Here is a 27,796-nt window from a genome sequence, read left to right on the forward strand (position 1 = left end):
ATTTATTGATCAATTGAATACATGAATATACACCTATTGTTGAAACATTGTTCTACATAATGACATTTAATAATAATAGTATCATGAGTATATGAAAGAAGATACAATTATCAACATCCCCCCAACACACACAGGTTCACTATTACATTTTCTAGAACATTTATCAATTTAGATCCCAATATGTGATATTACATAGAGACAGGGGAGACCTGATCCTAGATCAGAGCTGCATATTATGCTCCACAGAGGTTACCATGGTGATCAGACTAAGACAACCGTTTAAGAATGGGAGATGGATATGACTGTTCACTAGATGTTTTCTGTTGATCCTTTATTTAGGGATCTGGAACCGGTGCCAGATAGGCGGGAGATGAAATACGTCATGTTTTTGCTTTCTGTTGTTTTCTCATTGGCCCTAAATGAACAAAGCTCTTCCCACATATATCTATCTAAGGTTTCTCTCCAGTGTGTGTTCGCTGGTGTGAATTCAGGTTCCCTAATTGACTGAAGCTCTTTCCACAATGATCACAGCTGTAAGGCTTCTCTCCTGTGTGTATTCGATGGTGTCTATTCAGGGCAGAAGCTAGAGCAAAGCTCTTCCCACATAGACAGACATAAGTTCTCTCTCCAGTGTGTGTTCGATGGTGTCTATTCAGGGCAGAAGCTACAGCAAAGTTCTTCCCACACTGATCACAGCTATAAGGCTTCTCTCCAGTGTGTGTTCGCTGGTGTCTATTCAGGACGGAAGCTACAGCATAGCTCTTTCCACACTGATCACAGCTATAAGGTTTCTCTCCAGTGTGTGTTCGCTGGTGTCTATTCAGGATGGAAGCTACAGCAAAGCTCTTCCCACACTGATCACAGCTATAAGGCTTCACTCCAGTGTGTGTTAGCTTGTGTTTTGTCAGGTGGCCTGACTGATTGAAGCTCTTCCCACACTGATCACAGCAATAAGGCTTCTCTCCAGTGTGTGTTAGCTTGTGTATGGTTTGGGCTCGCAAATAAGCAAATCTTTTCCCACAATCAAGGCAGGGGTAAGGCCTCTCCCCTGTATGAATTCTCAGATGACATTTTAAGGTTTGAGAAGCAGGAAAACTCTTTCCACACTCTGGGCATCTGTAAGGTTTCTCTCCTGTATGAATTCTTTGGTGTATGTTAAGACTTCCTGGAGAGGTGAAACTCTTCCCACACTGAGAGCAGCAGTACGGTTTCTCCCCTGTGTGAATCCGCTGGTGAGTAATGAAGTCACTCCGGCTAATGAAACTCTTCCCACAGTCAGAGCAGCAGTGGTGAGGTTTCTTCCCTATACGTCTCTGCTGGTGTTTCTTGAGATGTTCTGATCTGGAGAGACTCTTCTCTGTCTCGTCAGAAACATGATGTGGTCGAGGCTCCCCAGATGATAAGCCTCTTCCACTGAGAGAACGACTGTTAGGGGTGTCCCCTGTGAAACAAAGACATTGAATAACTAGGTCTTGGAAGTATGGGTCTATAATCAAATACTATAACAAGTTTAATATTTTGCTGTTGTTATTTAGCAGACGCTCTAATCCAGAGCAATTTACAAGAGCAATTAGGGTTACGTACCTTGCTCAACACATTTTTTCACCTAGTCGGCTCAGAGATTCGAACCAGCAACCTTTTGATTAGTGGCCCAACGCTCTTACCCACTAGTCTACCTGCCACCCTTATCAATATACACTCAGAGGCCAGTTTATTAGGTACACCCCTACGTTCACGAAACTGGATAGACAATTTACTGGCCACTCTAATCCACACACACCATTGTTCTTACTTGATGAAATCAAATCTCCATCACCCTCCTCGTGTCCTTCTCTCACAGTTCCACTCTGCCCTGGTGTTTTCCTGCAGTCGACCAGCCACACAGACACCCTCTTCAGACCCAGCAGTAAGGCTCTACCAGGAGAGTTGTGACCAGGGGACTCCAGCAGGGTGGAGGGGGAAGGGTTAGCTCTGTCCTGGTGACCACAGGAAGTATTGTACATAGAATATCATTAGACCAAACATTTGATTACTTTAGTCTAAATCTCTGATTGATTGGTGCATCCTTATAATATCTCCTTTTGTTAGATTAATTTGGATTTTAAGAATAATGACTAAAGAATTTCACCCCAAACACAGTATAAATGTTAGAATGATCATGTAGTGTCAACCCACTAACAGAGGGGGCATTACTAACCATTCAAGGGGGAAGGCGGGAACTGTTTAAGAAAGCCACCTAAAGGTGGGAGGAGCATAGTGCCTTTGTTTGTCAAGGGGTATAAAAACAGTATGTTTGTGTTTTTGGCCCCAGAGCTCTCGCCATGAATAAAAATACAGATAAGACTTGTGAGTTGTGGACCTTGAATCATTGATGATTAAAACCAGAGCCTTACAACCTCTGGTAATGATTCAAGCTTAGGTCGAATTAGAGATAGAAATTCACATGACAGATTGGTCCTTCGAAGCGGAGCTTAATACATCTTTATCGTTCTAGAGACACCGAAATCCGTGCACGGGCGGGTGATAGCATCCGTTAGAGAGTCCTGGCCTTCCACGTTAAGGTTAATAAACAGGCAGGTGATTACTCTTTATGAACGATAAAGACGTTAACAAGTTTGAAAAAGCATTTTAATCCAGACTGCAAGGAAAAGGTCAGTAATTTTTATTCATGGATTTTGGTAAAATGAGTTGAACTTAGTTACCAAAGTCAAAGAAGGTAATAATTATTACGACAGGGAGGGTCCGCAATTGATCCTAGAGGTAAATAGCTATTACAAAAAAAAACTAGTCCGAAATGACATGGTAGTGAATTGCAATCACAAATGTAAACTAAGTTAATATTGTCATTGAACGAATTGCAGTATGACAGTATAAACAGGGAAATAATTATCATCGTGTGAGAGGGATGTGTCGGGAGTTCTATATGCGACTGGGAATTTGCTAGAACTGTGCAAACAAGTTTATCAGATGATAAGGTCGTATGTGGTGAGACTTAATCCCTCGGGAGACGTGATCATATTATTTCAGGGGTGGAGGAAAAAATAAGTCGCGTGAGAAAAATTGGGTAACTTACTCTTTTCATGAAACCGGAGTTTTAAATAGAAACTCTGGGTTAGGGGTTAAATAATTTTAAAGGGTTAATTACAAAAGCAAGAGGCGCACTAAGAGATTGGCTCCTACGGAAATAATTCGGGAGTGAATTATTTAAAAAACAAAAAGGGGGGGAGGGATTTCTTATTGTTCCACGATGGGAAAGACATCTTCTAAACAAGTCCGAGAATTAACGGGAGATGAAAGAAATATGTTTTATGGGTCCATTTGGGAGAAGAGGTATGGATTTATTGGGCATCTCGATGTTGCAAAGTTAGAAAATATGATTACGCAAATGCATATCAACTGTGGAGCAAATGTTAAAAAACAGCGAGCGGAGGGGCTAGAGACAGCGAGGGTATGGCTTTTTGAAGCGCGAAGGAGAGAGGAAGGAGAAAAGAGGAAGAAGTTAGAGATGGAGAGAGAAAGGGATATACAGAAAAAGGAAGTTTCAGGACCTCTCCCACAGCAAAGAGCAGAGAGGTTATATCCAGAGTTGGTAGAGCAAGCTTGGAAAGAAAGCCCAGATGACACCGTTGTCATGTGTAAAAGAAGATTAGGGGTGATCCCCGTCCTTCCTCCACCATATGACGGCCAAGCCGGAATGTTGGAAGGGCGGGAAGACGGGGGGCAGAGTAAAGAGGCCAGTGAAGAGAACAAAGAGGGGGAAGTTTTACAACAGGAGGTAGTCAGGTTAAGAATATAATTGGATAGGGAGAAAGAGGCAGGGAAAGCTAGAGAAAGTAAACACAGAGAGTTTAAGAACAGGGAGTTAAAAAGATTAGAAAACTACAATAAGCCAGGGAAGAAAGAGTGGGTAGATGATAACACAGGGGATGACCAGTACCCTTTGATAGCCTTGCCGAACCCAAGGGCTGGGGAGGAGCATGCACCAGACACACTGGATGTTTATAGGGCATGGACACAACGGGATGTAGTGAGAGCTATAGAGGGTGTAGTGCACCCTAAAACAGGAATAGAGGGGTTCAGGAGGGATTTGGAGAGTCTAGCAGCAAGCTTTAAGCTAAACACAGGGGAAATTGAGAGGGCAGTCAGAACCCTAGTTGGGAAAGATTGGGCAGCTGTTCGGGGGCAGTGGGTTGCAGGGGATGCCAATGGAGCAGTCCTACCATGGGCAGATGATGGGCAATACGTTGGGAAAATAACTGAATTGTGTAATAATTTAAGGGAATATTACCATCGACATGCTGACTTCTCCAAAGTACATGAATGTAAACAGGAAGACAGGGAGTGTGTTTTTTTTAAGCGCGAAAATGCTTTAACGGGGACAAAGGAATATTTAACTATCGTGACTGCAGGGGATAAAAAGAAAATGACAGTCAATATTTTTGGTTCGAACAAATGTTTGACAAAATGATTCGTGTCAATTAAGAATTGGCTAAAAACACCACAAAGCGATTATTTGAGAGGTACCTATAAAGTCCAACGATGTGGTCCTCTGTAGCTCAACTGGTAAATCACGGCGCTTGTAACGCCAAGGTAGTGGGTTCGATCCCCGGGACCACCCATAATAAAAAATTTATGCACGCATGACTGTAGGTCGCTTTGGATGGAAGCGTCTGCTAGATGGCATATTATTATGCGTGTGTCTGGACTTTCGCACTCAAACGTAGACGTACGTAATGGGTGAGAAGGTGGAGAATATTTGCGTTTTTGGTCAGTTGGCAGACGCTCTAATCCGGAGCGACTTGAAGAGCCAATAGAGGTTTGCATGGAACTATTCTGTCGTGTTGGGCATTTGAATGGCAGAAGATGAAATATGTGTGTATGAGGAAATTCAACCGCGGGTATGAATGATAACCGGATACTACTTAGTATTTGGTTGGTTAAATGCTAAATAAAAGATTTAAGGCGTGGTTATGGGGTAACTAGGAAGACGCACTTATTCAAAAAGGAATGGGTGGAGAGAGAGTTTTTTTACGTGTATTAAAAGTTGCATTAGATAGCTTTAGTAATATTCTAGATATGTCTATGAAAATATGTTATAAGTACTAATGACATTATTTCCTAAGAAGGAAAATTGTAGGGAAGTTTCCCCCGCCTCCCCCATAATGTAGGAAGGAGCAGGAGAGGGGGGGAGTGAGAGACAGGACATTGTTCAAATGGTAGGAATGTCATTAAGTGTATGCTGATAAATAATATCAAGCATTTGTTTTATTGATTGGGGCCGAATCAGAGAAACTTGTTAAATATATTGAATAGCGAACTGAAAATGAAAGGCATGGAATACAAATAATTGGAAAATTTGAAAACGATAATTTATTTTCGTAACAAGGAAGCAAGTGGCATTGGCTGTTGTGCTGGGGGAATAGCGCCAGCCTGTGGTGGGTTCTGGATTTGGTATAAATAACTTTATATTTTAAACTAAAATGAATAGACTACAATTGGAACATCAGAAAAAGGACAATATAATCCGTAATAGTTATTATAATTATTATTGATAGTTATTGCAATTATTATTATCCTGAGTGGCGCAGTGGTCTAAGGCACTGCATCGCAGGGCTAACTGTGCCACTAGAGATCCTGGTTCGGATCCAGGCTCTGTCGCAGCCGACAGCGACCGGGAGACTCATGGGCGGCGCACAATTGGCCCAGTGTCGTCCAGGGTAGGGGGGAAAATGGCCGGCAGGGATGGAGCTCGGTTGATAGAGCATGGTGTTTGCAACGCCAGGGTTATGGGTTCGATTCCCACGGGGGGAGGCCAGTAAAAAAAAAAAAAAAAAAAAAAGATTAAAATAATACAAATGTATTCACTAGGTTGCTCTGGATAGGAGCGTCTGCTGGGTGACTAGAATGTAAATGTATTATCATTGATTCAGTAATGATAGGAGGGAAGTAGCGATAGAGCTGAGAGGGTTGAGAGTTGAGGACAAGGAGAATGATTTGTGGCTCTGGTTGGCGGGAAAAAGGAGAGGCAGAGACAGACTTAGAGAGACAGAGGAAGTTAGAGAGGGAGAGAATAAAAGGCTGAGAGACAGAGATAACAGTTTCTGGAGCTTGAAAAGCAGAGACTAACAGAGTAAGAAAAGGAACAGACGAGAGCAGAGTATTTAATGGCCACTAGGGGAAATAGCTGGGATCGGTAGAACTCCAGGATAGAAGAGGAGAGAGATTTACTAGGGGGTGGATCAAATAATTGATAATGGATCATTTGAGATGAGATCACATGTAGCAGAGTTAGGGTAATCAATTAAATAATCATTGTATACTCGAGGAATTTTGAGTGGTTTAATGGATTAGTTAGGAGGAATTAGAATGATACAAACAATTATTGATGGGTTAAGACTGGGAATATCTATCATGTTTTGTGTGTACTACCATCTTTAAATTATAACTAGGAGAAAGAGATTAGCTCATCTCAGTTAGGCAGTATTTAGGTCATAAAAGTGAGCTATCAAATTGAGTGAGGCCTGGCTATTTGTGATTGTTGTTTTTTCGAATTGGGTTAAAATGGGTTCACAGAGCCAGAGGCTGTACAGAGAAAGGTGGAGCCCCCATGTTGCCCTAGTGAAAGGACATTCAGAGGAATGGTTATCACTAGGTAAATGGATAAAACAGGGGGAAAACATTACTGACTGGCAGAATACACCAAATGGGGATCAGTATGGCCACTCCACTGGGAGATATAGAAGAAAGTTAAATTGGAGAGCAAAAAAACCCAGCCCAGAGTCCATCTGGAGATAAGTTTTAACGGATGACAGGAATAGATTTTCTTAACTCAGGAACAGGAGGCTGAGTTAGAAGCAATTCCGTTCAAATTATGGTCACAAGGACAGCAGATGTAGGACTAATTAAAGGGGGTAGCTCCAGTACAAGTGATTCCTCGATTCGATAATAGACCATACCAAAAGCAATATACTATGAAACCAGAAGCAATAAAAGGGATAACACCTACATTTGAGCATTTACTTAAGGGAGAGGTGATAATTCCTGGAGATGAGGTACAATGAAACTCTCCAATTTTTCCTGTTAGAAAGGAGGCACCTAGCGCCGACTGGAGGATGGTCATGGACTTGCAGGGGGTTAATAGAAATATCATTGCTGAAATACATTGCTGAACCAATTGAAACCAGAGAACTCCTATTTTACAGTGATAGATTTAGCTAATGCTTTCTTTAGTATCCAAGTTCATCCGGATAGTCAGGGGTGGTTTGGCTTTACTTTTCAGGGAAGGAAATGGACTTAGGCTAGGATGCCTCAAGGCTACTCGGAAAGTCTTACAATCTTAGACCAGGCTATAACTAGGAATTTGGGAAAGTTTGAACATAGGGAAGGACGCAAATGTTAGTTTATGTAGATGATATTCTATTGGCTAATCCCATCCAGGAGGGATGTAAGAGGGATACAATCCAATTGTTAACCTTCCTGGCAGAACAAGGACACAAAGTGAGCAAAAAGAAACTTCAACTTTGGTAGAGGTCATTTACCTAGGACACACTATAACACAGGAGGGGCGAATGTTAAACTCATCCAGGAAAACTGCTATATTTGAAGCGCCAAAACCGTTAAAACAAAAAACAAATGATGAGCTTATTGGTAATGATAAAGTGCTGTAAAGTTTGCGTACTCCATTATGTACTGCATACGGGTAAATTAAGTGATCTTATCTATGAGAAGGCAATGGTAGCCCATGGTAAAGTAATTTGGAACTCTAAGGAGGCATACATACAGTGGGGAAAAAAAGTATTTAGTCAGCCACCAATTGTGCAAGTTCTCCCACTTAAAAAGATGAGAGAAGCCTGTAATTTTCATCATAGGTACACGTCAACTATGACAGACAAATTGAGGAAAAAAAATCCAGAAAATCACATTGTAGGATTTTTAATGAATTTATTTGCTAATTATGGTGGAAAATAAGTATTTGGTCACCTACAAACAAGCAAGATTTCTGGCTCTCACAGACCTGTAACAACTTCTTTAAGAGGCTCCTCTGTCCTCCACTCGTTAGCTGTATTAATGGCACCTGTTTGAACTTGTTATCAGTATAAAAGACACCTGTCCACAACCTCAAACAGTCACACTCCAAACTCCACTATGGCCAAGACCAAAGAGCTGTCAAAGGACACCAGAAACAAAATTGTAGACCTGCACCAGGCTGGGAAGACTGAATCTGCAATAGGTAAGCAGCTTGGTTTGAAGAAATCAACTGTGGGAGCAATTATTAGGAAATGGAAGACATACAAGACCACTGATAATCTCCCTCGATCTGGGGCTCCACGCAAGATCTCACCCCGTGGGGTCAAAATGATCACAAGAACGGTGAGCAAAAATCCCAGAACCACACGGGGGGACCTAGTGGATGACCTGCAGAGAGCTGGGACCAAAGTAACAAAGCCTACCATCAGTAACACACTACGCCGCCAGGGACTCAAATCCTGCAGTGCAAGACGTGTCCCCCTGCTTAAGCCAGTACATGTCCAGGCCCGTCTGAAGTTTGCTAGAGTGCATTTGGATGATCCAGAAGAGGATTGGGAGAATGTCATATGGTCAGATGAAACCAAAATAGAACTTTTTGGTAAAAACTCAACTCAGTCGTGTTTGGAGGACAAAGAATGCTGAGTTGCATCCAAAGAACACCATACCTACTGTGAAGCATGGGGGTGGAAACATCATGCTTTGGGGCTGTTTTTCTGCAAAGAGACCAGGACGACTGATCCGTGTAAAGGAAAGAATGAATGGGGCCATGTATCGTGAGATTTTGAGTGAAAACCTCCTTCCATCAGCAAGGGCATTGAAGATGAAACGTGGCTGGGTCTTTCAGCATGACAATGATCCCAAACACACCGCCCGGGCAACGAAGGAGTGGCTTCGTAAGAAGCATTTCAAGGTCCTGGAGTGGCCTAGCCAGTCTCCAGATCTCAACCCCATAGAAAATCTTTGGAGGGAGTTGAAAGTCTGTGTTGCCCAGCGACAGCCCCAAAACATCACTGCTCTAGAGGAGATCTGCATGGAGGAATGGGCCAAAATACCAGCAACAGTGTGTGAAAACCTTGTGAAGACTTACAGAAAACGTTTGACCTGTGTCATTGCCAACAAAGGGTATATAACAAAGTATTGAGAAACTTTTGTTATTGACCAAATACTTATTTTCCACCATAATTTGCAAATAAATTCATTAAAAATCCTACAATGTGATTTTCTGGATTATTTTTTCTAATTTTGTCTGTCATAGTTGACGTGTTCCTATGATGAAAATTACAGGCCTCTCTCATCTTTTTAAGTGGGAGAACTTGCACAATTGGTGGCTGACTAAATACTTTTTTTCCCCACTGTACATCAGGGATGTTATCCAAATGGTAGAGAGTAACGAGGGATATGACATTGGTAGTGATTTAAAGATGATGAAGTTTTTTTGGTGGGCTATTAGATATAACTGGGTTAATCATGAACATAGAGATTTTTATTCTTTGTTGCTAGACAGAAGACTTAGGTGACTTAAAAAATAGACTTGTCATGTCCAACAATCAGTCTTCAGGTCAAGCCCAGGAGAGCCGGGGTAGAACAGAGGTTGAACTAAACATAAGTGTTTTTACAAGATAAGAGATTGTTTGATTGGATTACTAATTGATTCTGAACTGAATGAAAGTCGAATTTAGCCGCCATAAAGACAAAGGAAGTGGGAGGAGCAATAAAGAAGCAAAAAAGAATATCAAAAATGAAAGGCATGGCAATTGGTTGATAAATAACCTAAGGGAATGTTTAGGAAGGTGGAAAAAATTGACACATAAGCAGAACTATGTGTCAAGAGGGGGGAAGAGGCTAATTGTATTAGATAATATACGAAGGAGAGGACAAAATACTTAAAAAAAAAAAAACATTTTTTAGATAGTCTAAAAAGAGAATGCAGTCAGAAATTGTTACAATAATCTGAACATGTGTGAAGATAGTTTATTAACCACACCCGTATGTCAGAGGTTTTGTGCCCCACAGGTGAACTAAAGGAGAAGGTGACCCACTATCTAACCAGGTGACTGGTGAGCATCCAGTCACTAGAAGGAAAACTGGAAGCAGGCCTGTTGGGAAGGGCCCTATCAGGTTATGTTGGTAACCACCTTGGCCATTAGAATAGCAGAGAGAGGAACCTGGGACCATGTTACCCACTGAAAGAAGGTAGGACCACATACAAGCACCGCTTAGCACACGCAGAGTTGACGAGCGGAACTGCGCCACAGGGTGCGGGGGTCACCTCTGTCAACGAAGATCTCCTACCCAGACCTATCATCACTGTAGTGTGTTCCTAGGGTGTGAGTATGGGGTGGTACCGAGCAGAAGGACTCAAGACAGGAGAGGGTTGGGGGTTTTTGGGAATATGGGTGACCCTGAGCTGCATCATAGTCTCGGCAATAGTCGTGGTAGGTCAAAATCCACCACCACCTCGCACCAATTACGCTATGGCCTTACCATTATTAAGAAATAAAGGGAAAGCGACTCGACATACTGACCATCAAGGGCGAGTGATCTACAAAATAGGAGTCAGAGAAGGGTGGGGAGTAAGATTCAAAATTATGATTAGGGATCTTATCAGAGCGGATAAGTAAGCAACATGGGATTATAAGATCCCGTTGTATTTATGTTCAGCCCCCTCAGCGGATTGTTCCTGGGCTCAGGTATTTAGACATACTGGGGGAAGGAGATATGAGACGGGGGGGGCTGGACGTCCAGATGGAGGATAAGAAGGTATAACGACATCCCCACGGAGATGGTAGTAACAATAGTAAAGGTCACTAAAGAGGACATGAAAAGAACTTACTGGGCTTGCGCGGACGTATACGGACGGGATACTTGTCTAAGATTATATTTAATGGAGTCAAAAGAGATAGAGGGAGCAGGTACTGGCATTAATCCATTGATGACAATAGACCGAGTAAATCAGTCAAGGGATGATGGAGTCAATTTGACTAACCCGTCCACTATGAAAGATTTTCTCCTCCAGGAATGGAACAATGGGGAAGTGGAGGGGGTCCCTGATGAGAATATCTGGTTAAAGTGGATGAAATACACCACTAGGGCCTTGGGGGAGACCAATTGTTATGCATGCTCCATTGGGCGACCAACAATGTTGACCGCCCCAATGCCAAAGGCAATGTTTCCCTGTGTATTAGACCTGGGGTCCAATCAAAAAGAGCCAAATTGCACAGGGATTGGGCTGGCAAAATTGACATACTCGGCCAGCCCACCTAGATTCACTTTAACTCCTGGCGAATACCAGTGTTACAGACATAGAAATGGCACCCGTAACTTGGGTGATTTTGATGGCTGTAAGGAGATAATTAATGTGACTGATTTAGATAAGGAAGGAAGGGAAAAAAAATTAGGAACCTAACCATCCCTTTGACTGATGTGTGGTGGGCATGCACTAAAAAAGGGAGCATTCGGCAGACATTACCAGAGGGATGGGTGGGTACTTGTGCACCAGTATTGTTGGTCCAACCTGTAAGAATTGGTCATCAAAGACCAGTGACAGGAAGAATAATCAGAAGGAAAAGAAATATAAGTCAGGAAGGAAATAGCCCAATTTGGATAGATGGTATAGGCATCCCCAGGGGTGTTCCAGACGAATACAAAGCTATGAATCAAATATGGGAGAGTTTTACTACAAAAAATTTCTGGTGGGGGACAAACAAAAATATGGATTGGATAAATTATATCTATTACAACCAACAGCGATTTATTGACAAGACTAGAGATGCAGTAAGGGGATCTCTGAGCGATTATCCGCCATCCCGCTCATAACTTAGTAGAGGTTGGTTCTAGATCAGGCAGAAAGGGCCGGTGTCTATAGAAAGATAAGCCATTGTTGCATATTTATCCCTAACAACACCACACTGGATGGGACAGTCACCAGAGCTCTTACAGAATTAACTGCACTAAGTGAAGGATGAACTGAACTCAGAAGTTAGTACATTGTGGATAGGGTGGTTTGATGAAATATTTGGTAAATGGAAAACCCTAGCAGCCACCATCTTAGGAGCGATCAGTGTTTGTATGGGTATTCTTGTATTATGTGGTTGTTGTCTTGTTCCCTGTGTCCGAGGATTGGTGAGTCAGGCGTTGGTGAAATGCAGTATCTAAACCATGATGAGAGATGGACTGACTCCGGACTCTGACCAGGGGAATGTGAAAAACAATCCTCCAGGCTTGGTGGATGACGAGGATTTGGACCCTGAAAGACCGCAATTGGATGAAATGTTTATTAGTTCTGATGTGATCTCTGAGATTAATCATGCTTGTAAAATACATTTATCCTGAATGTGGGAATATTTAGTCAAAGGGGTGGATTGTTAGATTAATTTGGATTTTAAGAATAATGACTAAAGAATTTCACCCCAAACACAGTATAAATGTTAGAATGATGATGTAGTGTCAACCCACTAACAGAGGGGGCGTTACTAACCATTCAAGGGGGAAGGCGGGAACTGTTTAAGAAAGCCTCCTAAAAGGTGGGAGGAGCATAGTGCCTTTGTTTGTCAAGGGGTATAAAAACAGTATGTTTGTGTTTTTGGCCCCAGAGCTCTCGCCATGAATAAAAATACAGATAAGACTTGTGAGTTGTGGACCTTGAATCATTGATGATTAAAACCAGAGCCTTACAACCTCTGGTAATGATTCAAGCTTAGGGTGAATTAGAGATAAAAATTCACATGACACCTTTCTCCTGAAGTTTGTAATTGTTCACTACTTTCCACAAATGTCTAGTTTGGGCACTTTTTTCATTAAAAAAACCCCCTCTTAGACAGATGTCAAAACTGATAACACTTGTAATGCCCCCTGTATTATGTTCAGAACCTTTGAGTGAACATTCATTGGAGTTGAACACATCTTTCACCCCTGAGTTAATCTTAGTTAACCCAGAACTATAGTCTCACGTAATTGGTCCGCCGCTTGATTTAGTTCTGGGTTCATACGTGTTAGGAGGAGAGCTGAAGAGATGCTGGAAGGAGGAGCTCCAAGACTCCTCCCTCTCTTGATATGAGCCGAATGTCCCCTCCCCTTTCCAACACCTGCGAAATTGTCATTTGTCCAAATAACCAGTGTGGAAAAAACAAAACACCTGAACTACTGCTACCCATTATGATGTAGTATTTAGAGCCAAATCCATCAATTATTTGGTTTTACCTTCCACCCTATGTTAAATTAATGTCAATTTATACACAGTTATCTCCATGTACAATAGAGCCACATCTTTCTGGTGCCTTTTATAGCTTATTTCTAGCCTAAAGCTTTGCAGAGTTATGCACCCTATACATTTATATAATCAGGGTTTGGGGGGCATTAGCCCCCTCCCCCACTCCAAGCGCCACACCACTTGAATGGATGTGCATGGCAGAGATGTTGACAAATATCCAACACATGGGCTAGTCCACCATCCAGATCAGAGCTGTAAATACACTCAAGCCTGTCTAATGGCAGAGTTGTTAGTTTGGCACGGTTGATCAGCACAGATTTGGATAAAAAATGTCAAGACAGGAGAAGGTGCATACTAGAATCTATTCTGGATGTTCGAAACTGGTGAGGTATTCTGATGCTAGCATGTATTTGCACACTGCAGTAGACAACATGCTGTTTACATGTGTATTTTCCCTTCAGCAAATCAGATCACGACTCCAATCTTCTGTGTGGAGAAGGTAAAAAGCTTCCAGTTCCTTTGTGTACACATCTGACAATCTGAAATGGTCCACCCACACAGACAGTGTGGTGAAGGCGGCTCAACAGCTCCTCTTCAACCTCAGCAGGCTGAAGAAATTCGGCTTGGCCCCTAAGACCCACAAACTTTTACAGATGCACCATTGAGAGCATCCTGTCGGGCTGTATCACCGCCTGGTACTGCAACTGCACCGTTTGCAACTTCAGGGCTCTCCAGAGGGTGGTGTGGTCTGCCCAACGCATCACCGGGAGCACAAAGCCTGCCCTCCAAGACATCTACACCACCCGATGTCACAGGAAGGCCAAAAAGAAAATCAAGGTCATCAACCACCCGAGTCACGGCCTGTTCACCCCGCTATCATCCATAAGGCGAGGTCAGTACAGGTGCATCAAAGCTGGGACCGAGAGACTGAAAAACAGCTTCTATCTCAAGGCCATCATACTGTTATATAGTAATCACTAGCCGGCCTCCACCCCGTAACCTGCCCTGAACATAGTCACTGTCACGAGCCGACTACCACCCAGTAACCTGCCCTGAACTTAGTCACTGTCACAAGCCGACTACCACCCGGGTGTGCTACCATGCACCCTAGAGGCTGCTGGCCTATGTACATAGACATGGAACACTGGTTACTTTACAATGTTTACATACAGTTTTAACCACTTCATATGTACACTACCAGTCAAAAGTTTGGACACACCGACTCATTTAAAAAAAAACTATTTTCTACATTGTACAGTAATATTGAAGACATTAAAACTATGAAATAACACATGGAATCATGTAGTAACTAAAAAAAGTGTTAAACAAATCAAAATATATTTTATATTTGAGATTCTTCAAATAGCCACTCTTTGCCTTCATGACAGCTTTGCACACTCTTGGCATTCTCTCAACCAGCTTCATGCGGTAGTCACCTGGAATGCATTTCAATTAGGTGTGCCTTCTTAATATAGAAGGCACACCTATATTCTTAAAAGTTAATTTGTGGAATTTATTTCCTTCTTAATGCATTTTAGCCAATCAGTTGTGTTGTGACAAGGTAGGGGGGGTATACAGAAGATAGCCCTATTTGGTAAAATACCAAGTCCATATTATGGCAAAAACATCTCAAATAAGCAAGGTCAGTCAGTACGGAAAATGTCAAGAACTTTGAACGTTTCTTCAAGTCCAGTCGCAAAAACCATCAAGCGCTATGATGAAACTGGCTCTCATGAGGACCACCAGAGGAATGGAAGACCCAGAGTTACCTCTGCTGCAGAGGATAAGTTCATTAGTTACCAGCCTCAGAAATTGCAGCCCAAATAAATGCTTCACAGAGTTCAAGTCACAGACACATCTCAACATCAACTGTTCAGAGGGGACTGTGTGAATCAGGCCTTCACACCAATAAGAAGAGGAGACCTGCTTGGGCCAAGAAACACGAGCAATGGACATTAGACCGGTGGAAATGGGCCCCTGGGTCTGGAGTCCAAATTGGAGATTTTGGGTTCCAACCGCCGTGTCTTTGTGAGACGTGGTGTGGGTGAATGGATGATCTCCGCATGTGTAGTTCCCACCGTAAAGCATGGAGGAGGAGGTGTTATGGTGTGGGGGTGCTTTGCTGGTGACACTGTCTGTGATTTATTTAGAATTCAAGGCACACTTAACCAGCATGGCTAACACAGCATTCTGCAGCGATACGCCATCCCATCTGGTTTGGGCTTACTGGGACTATCATTTGTTTTTCAACAGGACAATGACCCAACACACCTCCAGGCTGTGTAAGGGCTATTTGACCAAGAAGGAGAGTGATGGAGTGCTGCATCAGCTGACCTGGCCTTACACATGTCTGGTGTAGATCCTGGATAAGATTTTACCATCGACCAAGAATCTTGTTGTCTGTTATCATCTACTTTTACTTGAGAGCAACTTGCAACACAAGGTTATCTTCAAGAGTCCAGATACTTTTATTGGCTGAGGCCCAGTAAGGGTAGCCTCATAAATATCACACTGATTACCGCTGCGCTAGATTTGTGTGTGTCGGTTTGCAATTGGTGGAGGGTGGTATGTGCTGGCTATAAGGTGAATGCACCTATTTGTAAGTCGCTCTGGATAAGAGCGTCTGCTAAATGACGTAAATGTAAATGTAAATGAAGTAACACATAAAACATTGGTTTAGGTGTTATTACATGATCGGTTGAAGTTATTTCGATATTTGTTTAAAAATGTTGTTACTCACCTGACTGATAACGTAACTTATTACATTAAATTGAAAAGTTATTACGATAATAATTCAACATTTTATCATATTAACCGACAAGATATTACATTTACCAGTTTTATTACATTACAAATCTAAAAGTTATTACATTAACTGTTGTTACAAGACACAGCATACATAGTTCTTGCCTTGACCTCATGGATATTATTATCCAAAGTATCATTGATTAGTTTTAGAAACATACAATCTATTTAGATTTGTTTATTATTATTATAATAAAAATATAACATTAAAATGATATCTTCTTTAGAAGATAAAGGATTGATTTTATTGATCAATTGAATACACACACACACACACAAAAGGGTTCAATATAACATTTTCTGTGATAACATTTATCCATTTAGATCACGTGTGCTATTGCATAAACACAGGGAAGACCTGATCCTAGATCAGAGCTGCATATTATAGATGCGGTAATAGAGTCAAAGGAACGCTGACGGTTCCATTGACCAAATTGGTGCACATTCAAGAAATCTAATCCAACAAAGTGGATATTCGTCAAATCGTCACGATGTATGCATTGTAACAGGCCCACAATGTGGTTACTAAAGTCTGATTTGGATATATTTGGCTAATTTCGCAGCATAAAATTTAGAAGTTGTCAGGTTTAGAAGAAAGGACAACATAGCATGACAAACACATACAGTGCTATGAAAAAGTATTTCATAGCACTTTCTAATTTTCTCTACTTTTGCATATTTGTGATACTGAATGTTATCAGATCTTCAACCAAAACCTAATATTAGATAAAGGGAACATAAGTGAACAAATAACAACAATTACATATTTATTTAATTTATTTAATAAACCAAAGTTATGCAACACCCAATTCCCCTGTGTGAAAAAGTAATTGCCCCCTTACACTCAATAACTGGTTGTGCCACCTTTAGCTGCAATGACTCCAACCAAATGCTTCCTGTAGTTGTTGATCAGTCTCTCACGTCGCTGTGGAGGAATTTTGGCCCACTCTTCCATGCAGAACTGCTTTAACTCAGTGACGTGTGGGTTTTCAAGCATGAACTGCTCGTTTCAAGTCCTGCCACAACATCTCAATTGGAGTCATTGCAGCTAAAGGTGGCACAACCAGTTATTGAGTGTAAGGGGGCAATTACTTTTTCACACAGGGGAATTGGGTGTTGCATAACTTTGTTTATGAAATAAATATGTAATTGTTGTGTTATCTGTTCACTTATGTTCCCTTTATCTAATATTAGGTTTTGGTTGAAGATCTGATAACATTCAGTATCACAAATATGCAAAAGTAGAGAAAATTAGAAAGGGGGCAAATACTTTTTCATAGCACTGTATAAACAAGTCTAAATGTAGGGTAATTTTGCTGGGGGGCAATAAGGAGATTCCGGATCTTTCCCCCAAGGCCCTTTCTCCATTGTTTTGGTCGAGTTCGATGTACTTCTTTAACACATCTATGCTCTACAAGGGTTACCATGGTGATATGACTAAGTAAACTGTTTAAAAAAGGGAGATGGATAGGACTATTCACTAGATGTTTTCTTTTGATCCTTTATTTAGGGATCTGGAACCAGTGCCGGATAGGAGGGAGATGAAATACAGCACGTTTGTGCCTTCTGGTGTTTTTTCCATTGGCCCTAAAAGAGCAAAGCTCTTCCCACATAGACAGACATAAGATACCTTCTCCAATGTGTGTTCACTGGTGTGAATAAAGGGTCCCTGATTGAATGAAGCTCTTCCCACACTGATCACAGACATAAGGTTTCTTTCTCTCCGGTATGTATTAGCTTGTGTTTATTCAGGGAGAAAGCTTGAGAAAAGCTCTTTCCACACAGATCACAGCTATAAGGCTTCTCTCCAGTGTGTGTTCGCTGGTGTCTTGTCAGGGTGGAAGCTCGAGCAAAGCTTTTTCCACATAGACAGACATAAGGTCTCTCTCCAGTGTGTGTTAGCTTGTGTGTAGTCAGGGAGAAAGCTTGAGAAAATCTCTTCCCACACAGATCACAGCTATAAGGCCTCTGTCCAGTGTGTGTTCGCTGGTGTGTAGACAGCTCTCCTGACTGATTGAATCCCTTCCCACATTGATCACAGCTATAAGGCCTCTGTCCAGTGTGTGTTCGCTGGTGTGTAGTCAGGTGTCCTGACTGATTGAAGCTCTTCCCACACTGATCACAGCGATAAGGTTTCTCTCCAGTGTGTAAACGCTTGTGTATGGTTAGGCCTCCTGAATTAGCAAAGCTTTTTCCACAATCAAGGCATGGGTAAGGCCTCTCCCCTGTGTGAATTCTCAGATGATATTTTAAGGCGTTAGATGCAGTAAAACTCTTCCCACACTGAGAGCAGCAGTACGGTTTCTCTCCGGTGTGAATCTGCTGGTGAATTAAGGTCCTCAGTCTAGTGAAACTCTTCCCAAAGTCAGAGCAGCAGTGTTTTGGTTTCTTCCCTGTACGTCTCTGCTGGTGTTTCTTGAGGTGATCTGACCTGGAGAGACTCTTCTCGGCCTCATCAGTAACATGATGTTGTTGAGGCTCCCCAGATGATAAGTCCCTTCCACTGAAAGAGCGATGGTTAGGGGAGTCCCCTTTGAAACAAAATACATTGAATAACTAGGTTTTGGAAATATGGGTCCATAAACAAATATTATACAAATAATATATCAACATACACTCAGCGGCCCGTTCATTAGGTACACTACCCCGTTCACAAAAATGGATCGCTCCTACATACAGTGAGTCACGTGGCTGTGGCTTGCTTTATAAAGCAGGTAGACAGGCATCGAGACATTCAGCTACTGTTCGATTGAACATTAGAATGGGCAAAACGAGTGACCTAAGCGACTTTGAGCGTGGTATGATCGTCAGTGCCAGGCACGGCAGATCCAGTATCTCAGAAACAGCCACCCTCCTGGGCTTTTCACGCACGACAGTGTCTAGGGTTTACAGAGAATGGTGCGGCAAACTAAAAAACATCAAGTCAGTCTGGCAAAAACAGCTTGTTGATGAGAGAGGTCGAAGGAGAATGGCAAGAATCGTGCAAGCTAACAGGCGGGCCACAAACAGACAAATAACGGGTCAGTACAACAGTGGTGTACAAAACGGCATCTTGGAAAGCACAACTCGTCGATCCTTGTCACGGATGGGCTTTTGCAGCAGACGACCACACTGGGTTCCACTCCTATCAGCTAAAAACATGAAGAAGCGGCTCCAGTAGGAACGCAATCAGCAACACTGGACAACTGAGTAGTGGAAAAACATTAGCTGATCCAACGAATCCCAGTTCCTGTTGCGTCATGCTGATGGCAGAGTCAGGATTTGGCGTAAGCAGCATGAGTCCATGGACCCATCCAGCCTGGTGTCAACGGTACAGGTTGGTGGCAGTGATGTACTGGTGTGGGGAATGTTTTCCTGGCACACGTTAGGTCCCTTGATACCAACTGAGCAACGATTTAACGCCACAGTGTATCTGAACATTGATGCTGACCAAACCCAATAGAGTATCTTTGGGATGAGATGGAACGGGCTGTTGGCAGCATGAAATGTGCCACCGTCCAATCTGCAGCAACTGCGTGATTCCATTGCATCAGCATGGACCAACATCCCTGTGGAACGTTTCTGACACCTTGCAGAATTCATGCCCCGAAGAATTCAGGCTGTTCTGGAGGCAAAAGGGGGGCCCGATCCGGTACTAGATGGGTGTACCTAATAAACAGGCAACTGAGTGTTTTTTTTTTTATCAATCAATTAACAAAAGTTGCAGAAGCAGATTGTAGTCTAATCCACACACAACATTGTTCTTACTTGATGAAATCAAATCTCCATCCTCCTCGTGTCCTTCTCTCACAGTTCCACTCTGCCCTGGTGTTTTCCTGCAGTCGACCAGCCACACAGACACCCTCTTCAGACCCAGCAGTAAGGCGCTACCAGGAGAGTTGTGACCAGGGGACTCTGGCAGGGTGGAGGGGGAGGGGTTAGCTCTGTCCTGGTGACCACAGGAAGTATTGTACATAGAATATCATTAGACCAAACATTTGATTACTTTAGTCTAAATCTCAGATTGATTGGATGCGTCCTTATATCTCCTTTCTCCTGAAGTGTGCAATCGTTCACTACTTTCCAAAAATGTACAGTTTCTCAATCACTCTGGCAAATTTTTCAAATGGAAATTGTATATTTTTTTTGGCTCAAAACAAATGTCAAAACTGATAACACTTGTAATGCCCCGTCTTATGTTCAGAACCATTGATTGAGCATTCATTGGAGTTGAACACATTTTCCACCACTGAGTTAATCTTAGTTAACCCAGAATGTAAATGTGACATAATTGGTCAGCCCCTCGATTAAGTTCTGGGTTCATACGTGGAGAGATTAAGAGATTCTACAACAAGGAGCAGAACCGGAATGAGGAGCTCCTCCTTCTTTCAAGATACGGGCCGAATGTCCCCTCCCCTTCAAATATGTGAAAGATGGTAACACCTGCTAAATCGTGATTTGTTCAAATAACCAGAGAGGAAAAACCTAAACAGCTGAACTACTGCTGCTCATTATCCCACTATTGGATCATGTTGAGAAAAATGTCAATCTTATAGTTTCAGTATCCTTATACACAACATGAATAGAAGAAACCATCAAATATAGGGGTATTGTGGCATGTAGCAGAAGCCTACAGTAAAAAGGTATTGGTGTAGCCTGGTGCAATTTCTGCCTCATGCAATATTGCTCAAGATCCACTTTTCTATGTGACTTGTTACTGTAAAAGCATCCTCATCTAAAATCACCAGCTTATAGTATATCATTGACATCCAGATGAGTGGAATGAAATGTAATTTCCCACCCAAGTATTTCAGCAGTGCATTGTACACTACCCCATCATTTCAAATGGTAGCACAGTGACCCACTTTGCCCTACTGTATAGAAGCACACTGGCTGAAGAAGGATAATGTAGTATTTACAGCCATATCCATAAATGATTTGGTTTTACCTTCCAACCTTAATTAAATTATTGTCAATTCATACAGTTTTCAAACTGTACGTAAACTAGACACTATACCATTTTGTCTTCGTAGTTCAGTTTTTAGCAGTTTGATGAAATGATAGTTAAATGTATTGTTAACAAATTACAGGAAAATATTTTCTAAAGTAATCAATTGAAAATGGCCTAAAGTTTTGAAACCGATTTTTGTGCTTAGAGTTGTGAAAACATACCACATACTTGTGAAAATTGCTTCTAACAGAGAAAAGTAATGTGCTAGTGGGAGTATCCACCATATATTTTATACCAGTCATTTCCTTTCAAAACAGTGAAGGAAAGTGAACAAGTGCACACTTTGAGGGACTGTTCCAATATATATATATATATATATATATATATATATATATATATATACACACACATACATACATGTAAGCCTACCAAAAAAAAAAAAAAAAAAACATTATGTAACAATATAAAACATTATTTAACACTATAAAACATTATTAAAAAAGTTACACTATGCAGACATTGCTCCACCATTTCCTGGTTGCTAAATGTTTTCGAATTCGCCTAATTTCAGTTTATGTAACAAAACAAGCAAGTATAGTGTAGAGAATCATTGTAGCATCTAAACCCAAACTTGTATTTTCAGCTGTTTGAAAGTGGTGTACAAAACCGAAAGTAAAATAATCTAAATCTGTTTGTCATAAATAATATGAACGCAATCAATCATTAGTTCATTTCATCACACAGACGAGTCCTTCATGCTTTGAAATGCATTTTAATGCAAAAGCATTTTAGTTTTAAAATAAAGTAACAAAGGGAGCTTTGAATAATTAGCCGAGACAATAAATAACCCGCAATTCACTAGAATAGACTCTGGTACACTGTTGTTAACCCAGCTCCAAATGGTCGTAAAGAATTATACATCTAACAGCACCTGTTTGGCACACACAATACTCACTCAGCGTGCTTGCTGCTTTTTCGGGATCTGCAGTAGTTTCCACAACTAAGTCAAATGTTTTCCACACATCTGACTTCCCCGTTCCCTCCTGAGCAACCAGTAAACATTCCCCTGTTTTTCATGTCCTCCGGATACATTTTGCTGTGTTACTGTGTTCTGAGTTTTATAACCAATTTATGGATGTGATTATGATAGGCTATAGGTCAGGCCCTACTGGTCACGTGCATTCAATGCATCCCTGTTTCACATAAAGAGAGCAAGGGTTGAGGAAGAGGGAATAGGGAATGTTTTTGCTAAACAAATGAGGGATTTTGGTAACAACTTTTCAGTCAGAAAAACAAGTAAGGAATTAAATGTGCTGTTGTGCCTGTTCGTTGCAGCAGTGAGGAGAGAGATTACCAACGTGCGCCAGTCATCTGATGCCCTCGAGTCATTTGTGTGTCTTAATTATTTAATTGAACAGTGCGCTTAAAGCATCAGACAAGCTCAGTGCATATAGTTGATTTTATTTAATGACATAGGGTGTATCTATATATGGAAAAATACACGTTTTGACATTTCAACCAATTGATTGGTCGAAAGAACAGACTACTCTTGGTCGACCCATATTTTTTTTAGTCGGGGACAGCCTTAAGTACAATAGACCACTGTTGTAGGTCAAATCTGTGTGCTGGAAAACCTTGGTAGAGCATGGGAGGAGTAGGGATTGTGGTGCTCATGTGAATATCCTTTGTTTTGTTCTGCTTCACACCAACGCCTACTTCTCACTTAAAACATAGTTGTTTTGTTTTGTTTTAGATTTCCATGATTTTTACATTTTAAGGTTATTTTCTGTTAAGGGTACATTATACAACATTTCCACAGGCAAAGACAGATTTCTTTGGTGCAACCAAGTCTGCCATTGGCAGTGCTATTGTAACCTTTAATTTGGCCTCTGCCAAAAGGTCTGGGACTTAATGGTACAGGTGGTGTGCTTGCATAACTCCCCAAATACCGGTGTGCCAAGCTTTTAGCGTCATACCCAAGAAGACTCAAGGACGTAATCGCGGCCAAAGGTGCTTTAACAAAGTACTGAGTAAAGGGTCAGAATACTTACATAAATATGTTTGTAATTTTTCAGAAATTTGCAAAATGTTCTACAAACCTATCTTTGCTTTGTCATTATGGGGTATTGTGTGTAAATTGATGAGGCAAAAAAACTATTTTATCAATTTTAGAATAAGGCTGTAACGTAACAAAACGTGGAAAAAGTGAAGGGGTCAGAATACTTTCCAAATTTGATTTAAAGAATGTCGGATTGACTAAGTTTGTAGCTGCAACAGATTGTATGATTTCTCACTCTCATGTGCACATTTCCGTCCATTAGCAACCAATGATGAGATACCTTTTTTGTAGCATTACTGACAATGCTAACATCTTTTCAGCCGTATCTCAGAGTTCTATATAAACGGGTCAGCAACTCTGTTGCTCTGAAACAATACAGCTGCTATTAGCTAACGTTAGCTTGCTTGTCCAAAGTCCAGCAGCTAGCCTCTGTAGCTAGCTAGCTAACACCAGTCAGCTGAACGCTAGCTTGCTAATGAACGGGCAAAGAATGGTAGCTAGCTATATATGTTTAAGGAAGGTTTGTTACACAAATAACAAAGCCATTAGGTATCTAGAGCCAGACAACAACATCTGACCTCGACACAGAAGGTAGCTAACGATAGCTAGTTCACTTCCAAATGCCAGCCCTACATTTTTCCACAAAACATAGCTAGCTAACTAACTACATCAGTTCAAAACCAACACCAACCTTTGGGCAAATTGTCACGCTGCTACCTTACAATGCATGCAATGCAGTTGGCTTTTGTAACACTAGCTAGCTCTATAGTCCAAGCTATGGTAAGAGCTAGACATACAATGGGGAGAACAAGTATTTGATACACTGCCGATTTTGCAGGTTTTTCTACTTACAAAGCTTGTAGATGTCTGTAATTTTTATCATAGGTACACTTCAACTGTGAGAGACGGAATCTAAAACAAAAATCCAGAAAATCACATTGTATGATTTTTACGTAATTAATTTGCATGACATAAGTATTTGATACATCAGAAAAGCAGAAGTTAATATTTGGTACAGAAACCTTTGTTTGCAATTACAGAGATCATATGTTTCCTGTAGGTCTTGACCAGGTTTGCACACACTGCAGCAGGGATTTTGGCCCACTCCTCCATACAGACTTTCTCCAGATCCTTCAGGTTTCAGGGCTGTCGCTGGGCAATACGGACTTTCAGCTCCCTCCAAAGATTTTATATTGGGTTCAGGTCTGGAGACTGGCTAGGCCACTCCAGGACCTTGAGATGCTTCTTACGGAGCCACTCCTTAGTTGACCTGGCTGTGTGTTTCGGGTCGTTGTCATGCTGGAAGACCCAGGCACGACCCATCTTCAATGCTCTTCCTGAGGGAAGGAGGTTGTTGGCCAAGATCTCGCGATACATGGCCCCATCCATCCTCCCCTCAATACGGTGCAGTCGTCCTGTCCCCTTTGAAGAAAAGCATCCCCAAAGAATGATGTTTCCACCTCCATGCTTCACGGTTGGGATGGTGTTCTTGGGGTTGTACTCATCCTTCTTCTTCCTCCAAACACAGCGAGTGGAGTTTAGACCAAAAAGCTATATTTTTGTCTCATCAGACCACATGACCTTCTCCCATTCCTCCTCTGGATCATCCAGATGGTCATTGGCAAACTTCAGATGGGCCTGGACATGCGCTGGCTTGAGCAGGGGGACCTTGCGTGCGCTGCAGGATTTTAATCCATGACGGCGTAGTGTGTTACAAATGGTTTTCTTTGAGACTGTGGTCCCAGCTCTCTTCAGGTCATTGATCAGGTCCTGCCGTGTAGTTCTGGGCTGATCCTTCACCTTCCTCATGATCATTGATGCCCCACGAGGTGAGATCTTGCATGGAGACCCAGACCGAGGGTGATTGACCGTCATCTTGAACTTCTCCATTTTCTAATAACTGCGCCAACAGTTGTTGCCTTCTCACCAAGCTGCTTGCCTATTGTCCTGTAGCCCATCCCAGCCTTGTGCAGGTCTACAATTTTATCCCTGATGTCCTTACACAGCTCTCTGGTCTTGGCCATTGTGGAGAGGTTGGAGTCTGTTTGATTGAGTGTGTGGACAGGTGTCTTTTATACAGGTAACGAGTTCAAACAGGTGCAGTTAATACAGGTAATGAGTGGAGAACAGGAGGGCTTCTTAAAGAAAAACTAACAGGTCTGTGAGAGCCGGAATTCTTACTGGTTGGTAGGTGATCAAATACTTATGTCATGCAATAAAATGCAAATTAATTACTTTAAAATCATACAATGTGATTTTCTGGATTTTAGATTCCGTCTCTCACAGTTGAAGTGTACCTATGATCAAAATTACAGACCTCTACATGCTTTGTAAGTAGGAAAACCTGCAAAATCGGCAGTGTATCAAATACTTGTTCTCCCCACTGTATTTGACTGGTCGGACACAACTCAAACTGTAGCTGAGAAAACAAACGCACATGTAAACAGCATGTTGTGCACTGCAGTGAGCAAATGCATGCTTGCATCAGGACAAACTCACCAGTTTCAAACATCCAGAATACATTCCAGTATGCTCCTTCTCCTGTCTGCTTTACATCTTTATCCAAATCGGTTTAGATCAACAGTGCCAAACTAACAACTCTGCCATTTGACCGGCTTGATTGTTTTTACAGCTCTGATCTGGATGGTGGACTAGCCCATGTGTTGGATATTTGTCAACAACTCTGCAGTGCACGCTATTCCAGTGGTGTGGTGCTTGGGGTGGGAGACAGGGCAAATTTCCCCCAAACCCTGATTATATAAATATATAGGATGCATAACTGCGTTGGTTTAGGCTAGAAACAAGCTGTAAAGGCACAATAAAGATGTGGCTCTATTGTTCATGGGTTACATAGTTTCGTTTCGTTTTTATGGCTGAGTTATATGACCTTCAGGTATACGTCCTTCAATTCAATTGACAACCATTTTCCTTTACTTAGCTTTAATGGGAATTGAGACATATTTTACAATGCAAGACCGTCAAAATCAATTGAGCTATTCACCTTCTGAAAGCTGCAGACAATGACCTTTGACTCTCCACGGTCAATTCTTAACATACTTTAATAGTTAGTTCAAAATTGATTTGAGCTATTAGAGGGCCACAGCCAGCAGACTGTATATTTTCATTATAATCTGACGTCTAGAATTTGAGCTAGGTAGGTGCAGAAAATACTCTGAAAACTCAATTGCTAAGGACCCTGTTAGAAATCCGGTATGTGGTACTCCGTAATGGCTGGACAGCTCATGACGAGAGGTGGGGAGTGTGTTGCGAGTTTTCATCGACATTGGTGTCATAATGGCTTAGATATGATGGTAGGGAGATTTGAATTTAACAGAAATTTTGAATCCAGATGTGTCTCTTAGACATATATGATATTGTGATTACTCCGAATAACACACATGGACATTTCCTATGGTCGGATATGGAATCATTCAATATCCTGAGATATGTGACACCCTATTTTCTCTCTTCATGTTGACAAATACTGACTGTATACATTGCATATCTGTGTTTTACTCAGTACATTCAAGAAATGAAACTTATCTTGGTTGAGGTCCATTTATGGATCTTGATATGCTGAAAATAAGGAGCATTTCTGAGTTGTTTTCAGCAAAGGCTCAATAATTAGACAAATATGAAATCCATATTTTTTATTCTATGCACAAATCATTTTTGGATTCCCTCCAGATATCATACATGGTATGAACGGATATTGACTCATTATATTTACTGAGATAGGCCTATGTGGACTCCTTACTTTCTCAATATGGTGACACACACTGACAGTTGGACTACATAGTAGATTTTCTCAGCACATACAATGCATATTCTATTGACTGAGGTCCACATCAGGATCTTGATATGCTAAATAAGGACAATTTCTGATGCTTATTTGAGCTGAGGACATGATCAATAATTTGACAAATATTAACTCCATTTAATTATTTGACACTAGCTATCATTGTTGTAACCCTGTGCATAAACACAAGATAAAAGTACTGTAACTGGTAGCCTAGCAACAAGAATCACGTATTTTCAACTGTCATATGTTTTATTTGGCCGCCACAAATGAGTGTGTAAACGGTGTGGTCGAACTGACATCTGGAGAAACAAAGTGAGAAGGTGTTCAGAAACTACCTCAAAGTTGTTAACCGGTGGCTTCAAAGCCTCTCAATGGCCAATACATAGCATCAGCAATCCAGGGTTTATATACATCATTGGTGTAGCTTATGCCTAATTATTTCTCCCTGGTTCTGACTTTACCTCCTGGCTGTGCATTGTTTGTATAATCAATCTGTGTGCGATAGGCTTGTAGGCTACTTGGATGAAATTACCACCATGATTTATTTTGTCTAGCTGTTCAAATCGAATGCATGGATGTGGAAGAGCAAAGATGATGAAAACTACACCTAGACATTTTATACACCACAGTAAGCATACTATTTATAAAAGTCAACCAAACTTACCCGATCCATCGTGGAAGCTACTGTATTCTTTCTTCGTTTCTTCAAATACAAAAAATTGACAGTAAATGTGTTCGCTACAGTTACTTTCTCACTGCGATCAGATGAATAAAATCTAGACCACACCTTTTTAAATATCAAAACTCGATATAAATTGTGATAAATAAACGTCTCATGTAGACTAATCTTACATCAGAAAATATCCTACAAAAGCCTGCGGAATTTTATTTGGTTTGAGGATGGTAACAAAGAACTTCCTGTTGATGATTTTCGGCTTCTTCTGTGGTGTTTAAGAGGTGCTG

At 41.4% G+C, this 27,796-nt stretch overlaps 1 protein-coding gene and 1 pseudogene across 1 annotated transcript; both read right to left on the reverse strand.

The window, feature by feature from the left end:
• LOC123482622 (zinc finger protein 501-like) lies at positions 1-27,730 on the reverse strand. Its single transcript, XM_045210981.1, has 3 exons — positions 27,498-27,730; positions 1,793-1,976; positions 1-1,441 (listed from the first exon to the last, which is right to left on the reverse strand). The coding sequence occupies exons 1-3, from the start codon at positions 27,504-27,506 to the stop codon at positions 450-452; spliced, it is 1,185 nt and encodes a 394-aa protein (XP_045066916.1). The 5' UTR covers positions 27,507-27,730; the 3' UTR covers positions 1-449.
• On the reverse strand, positions 17,256-20,946 carry LOC123482586 (annotated as a pseudogene).
• Positions 27,731-27,796: the final 66 nt, after the last annotated feature.

Source organism: Coregonus clupeaformis, chromosome 35 (assembly GCF_020615455.1).
Source record: "Coregonus clupeaformis isolate EN_2021a chromosome 35, ASM2061545v1, whole genome shotgun sequence".
In the NCBI taxonomy this organism is placed as follows: Eukaryota; Metazoa; Chordata; class Actinopteri; order Salmoniformes; family Salmonidae; genus Coregonus; species Coregonus clupeaformis.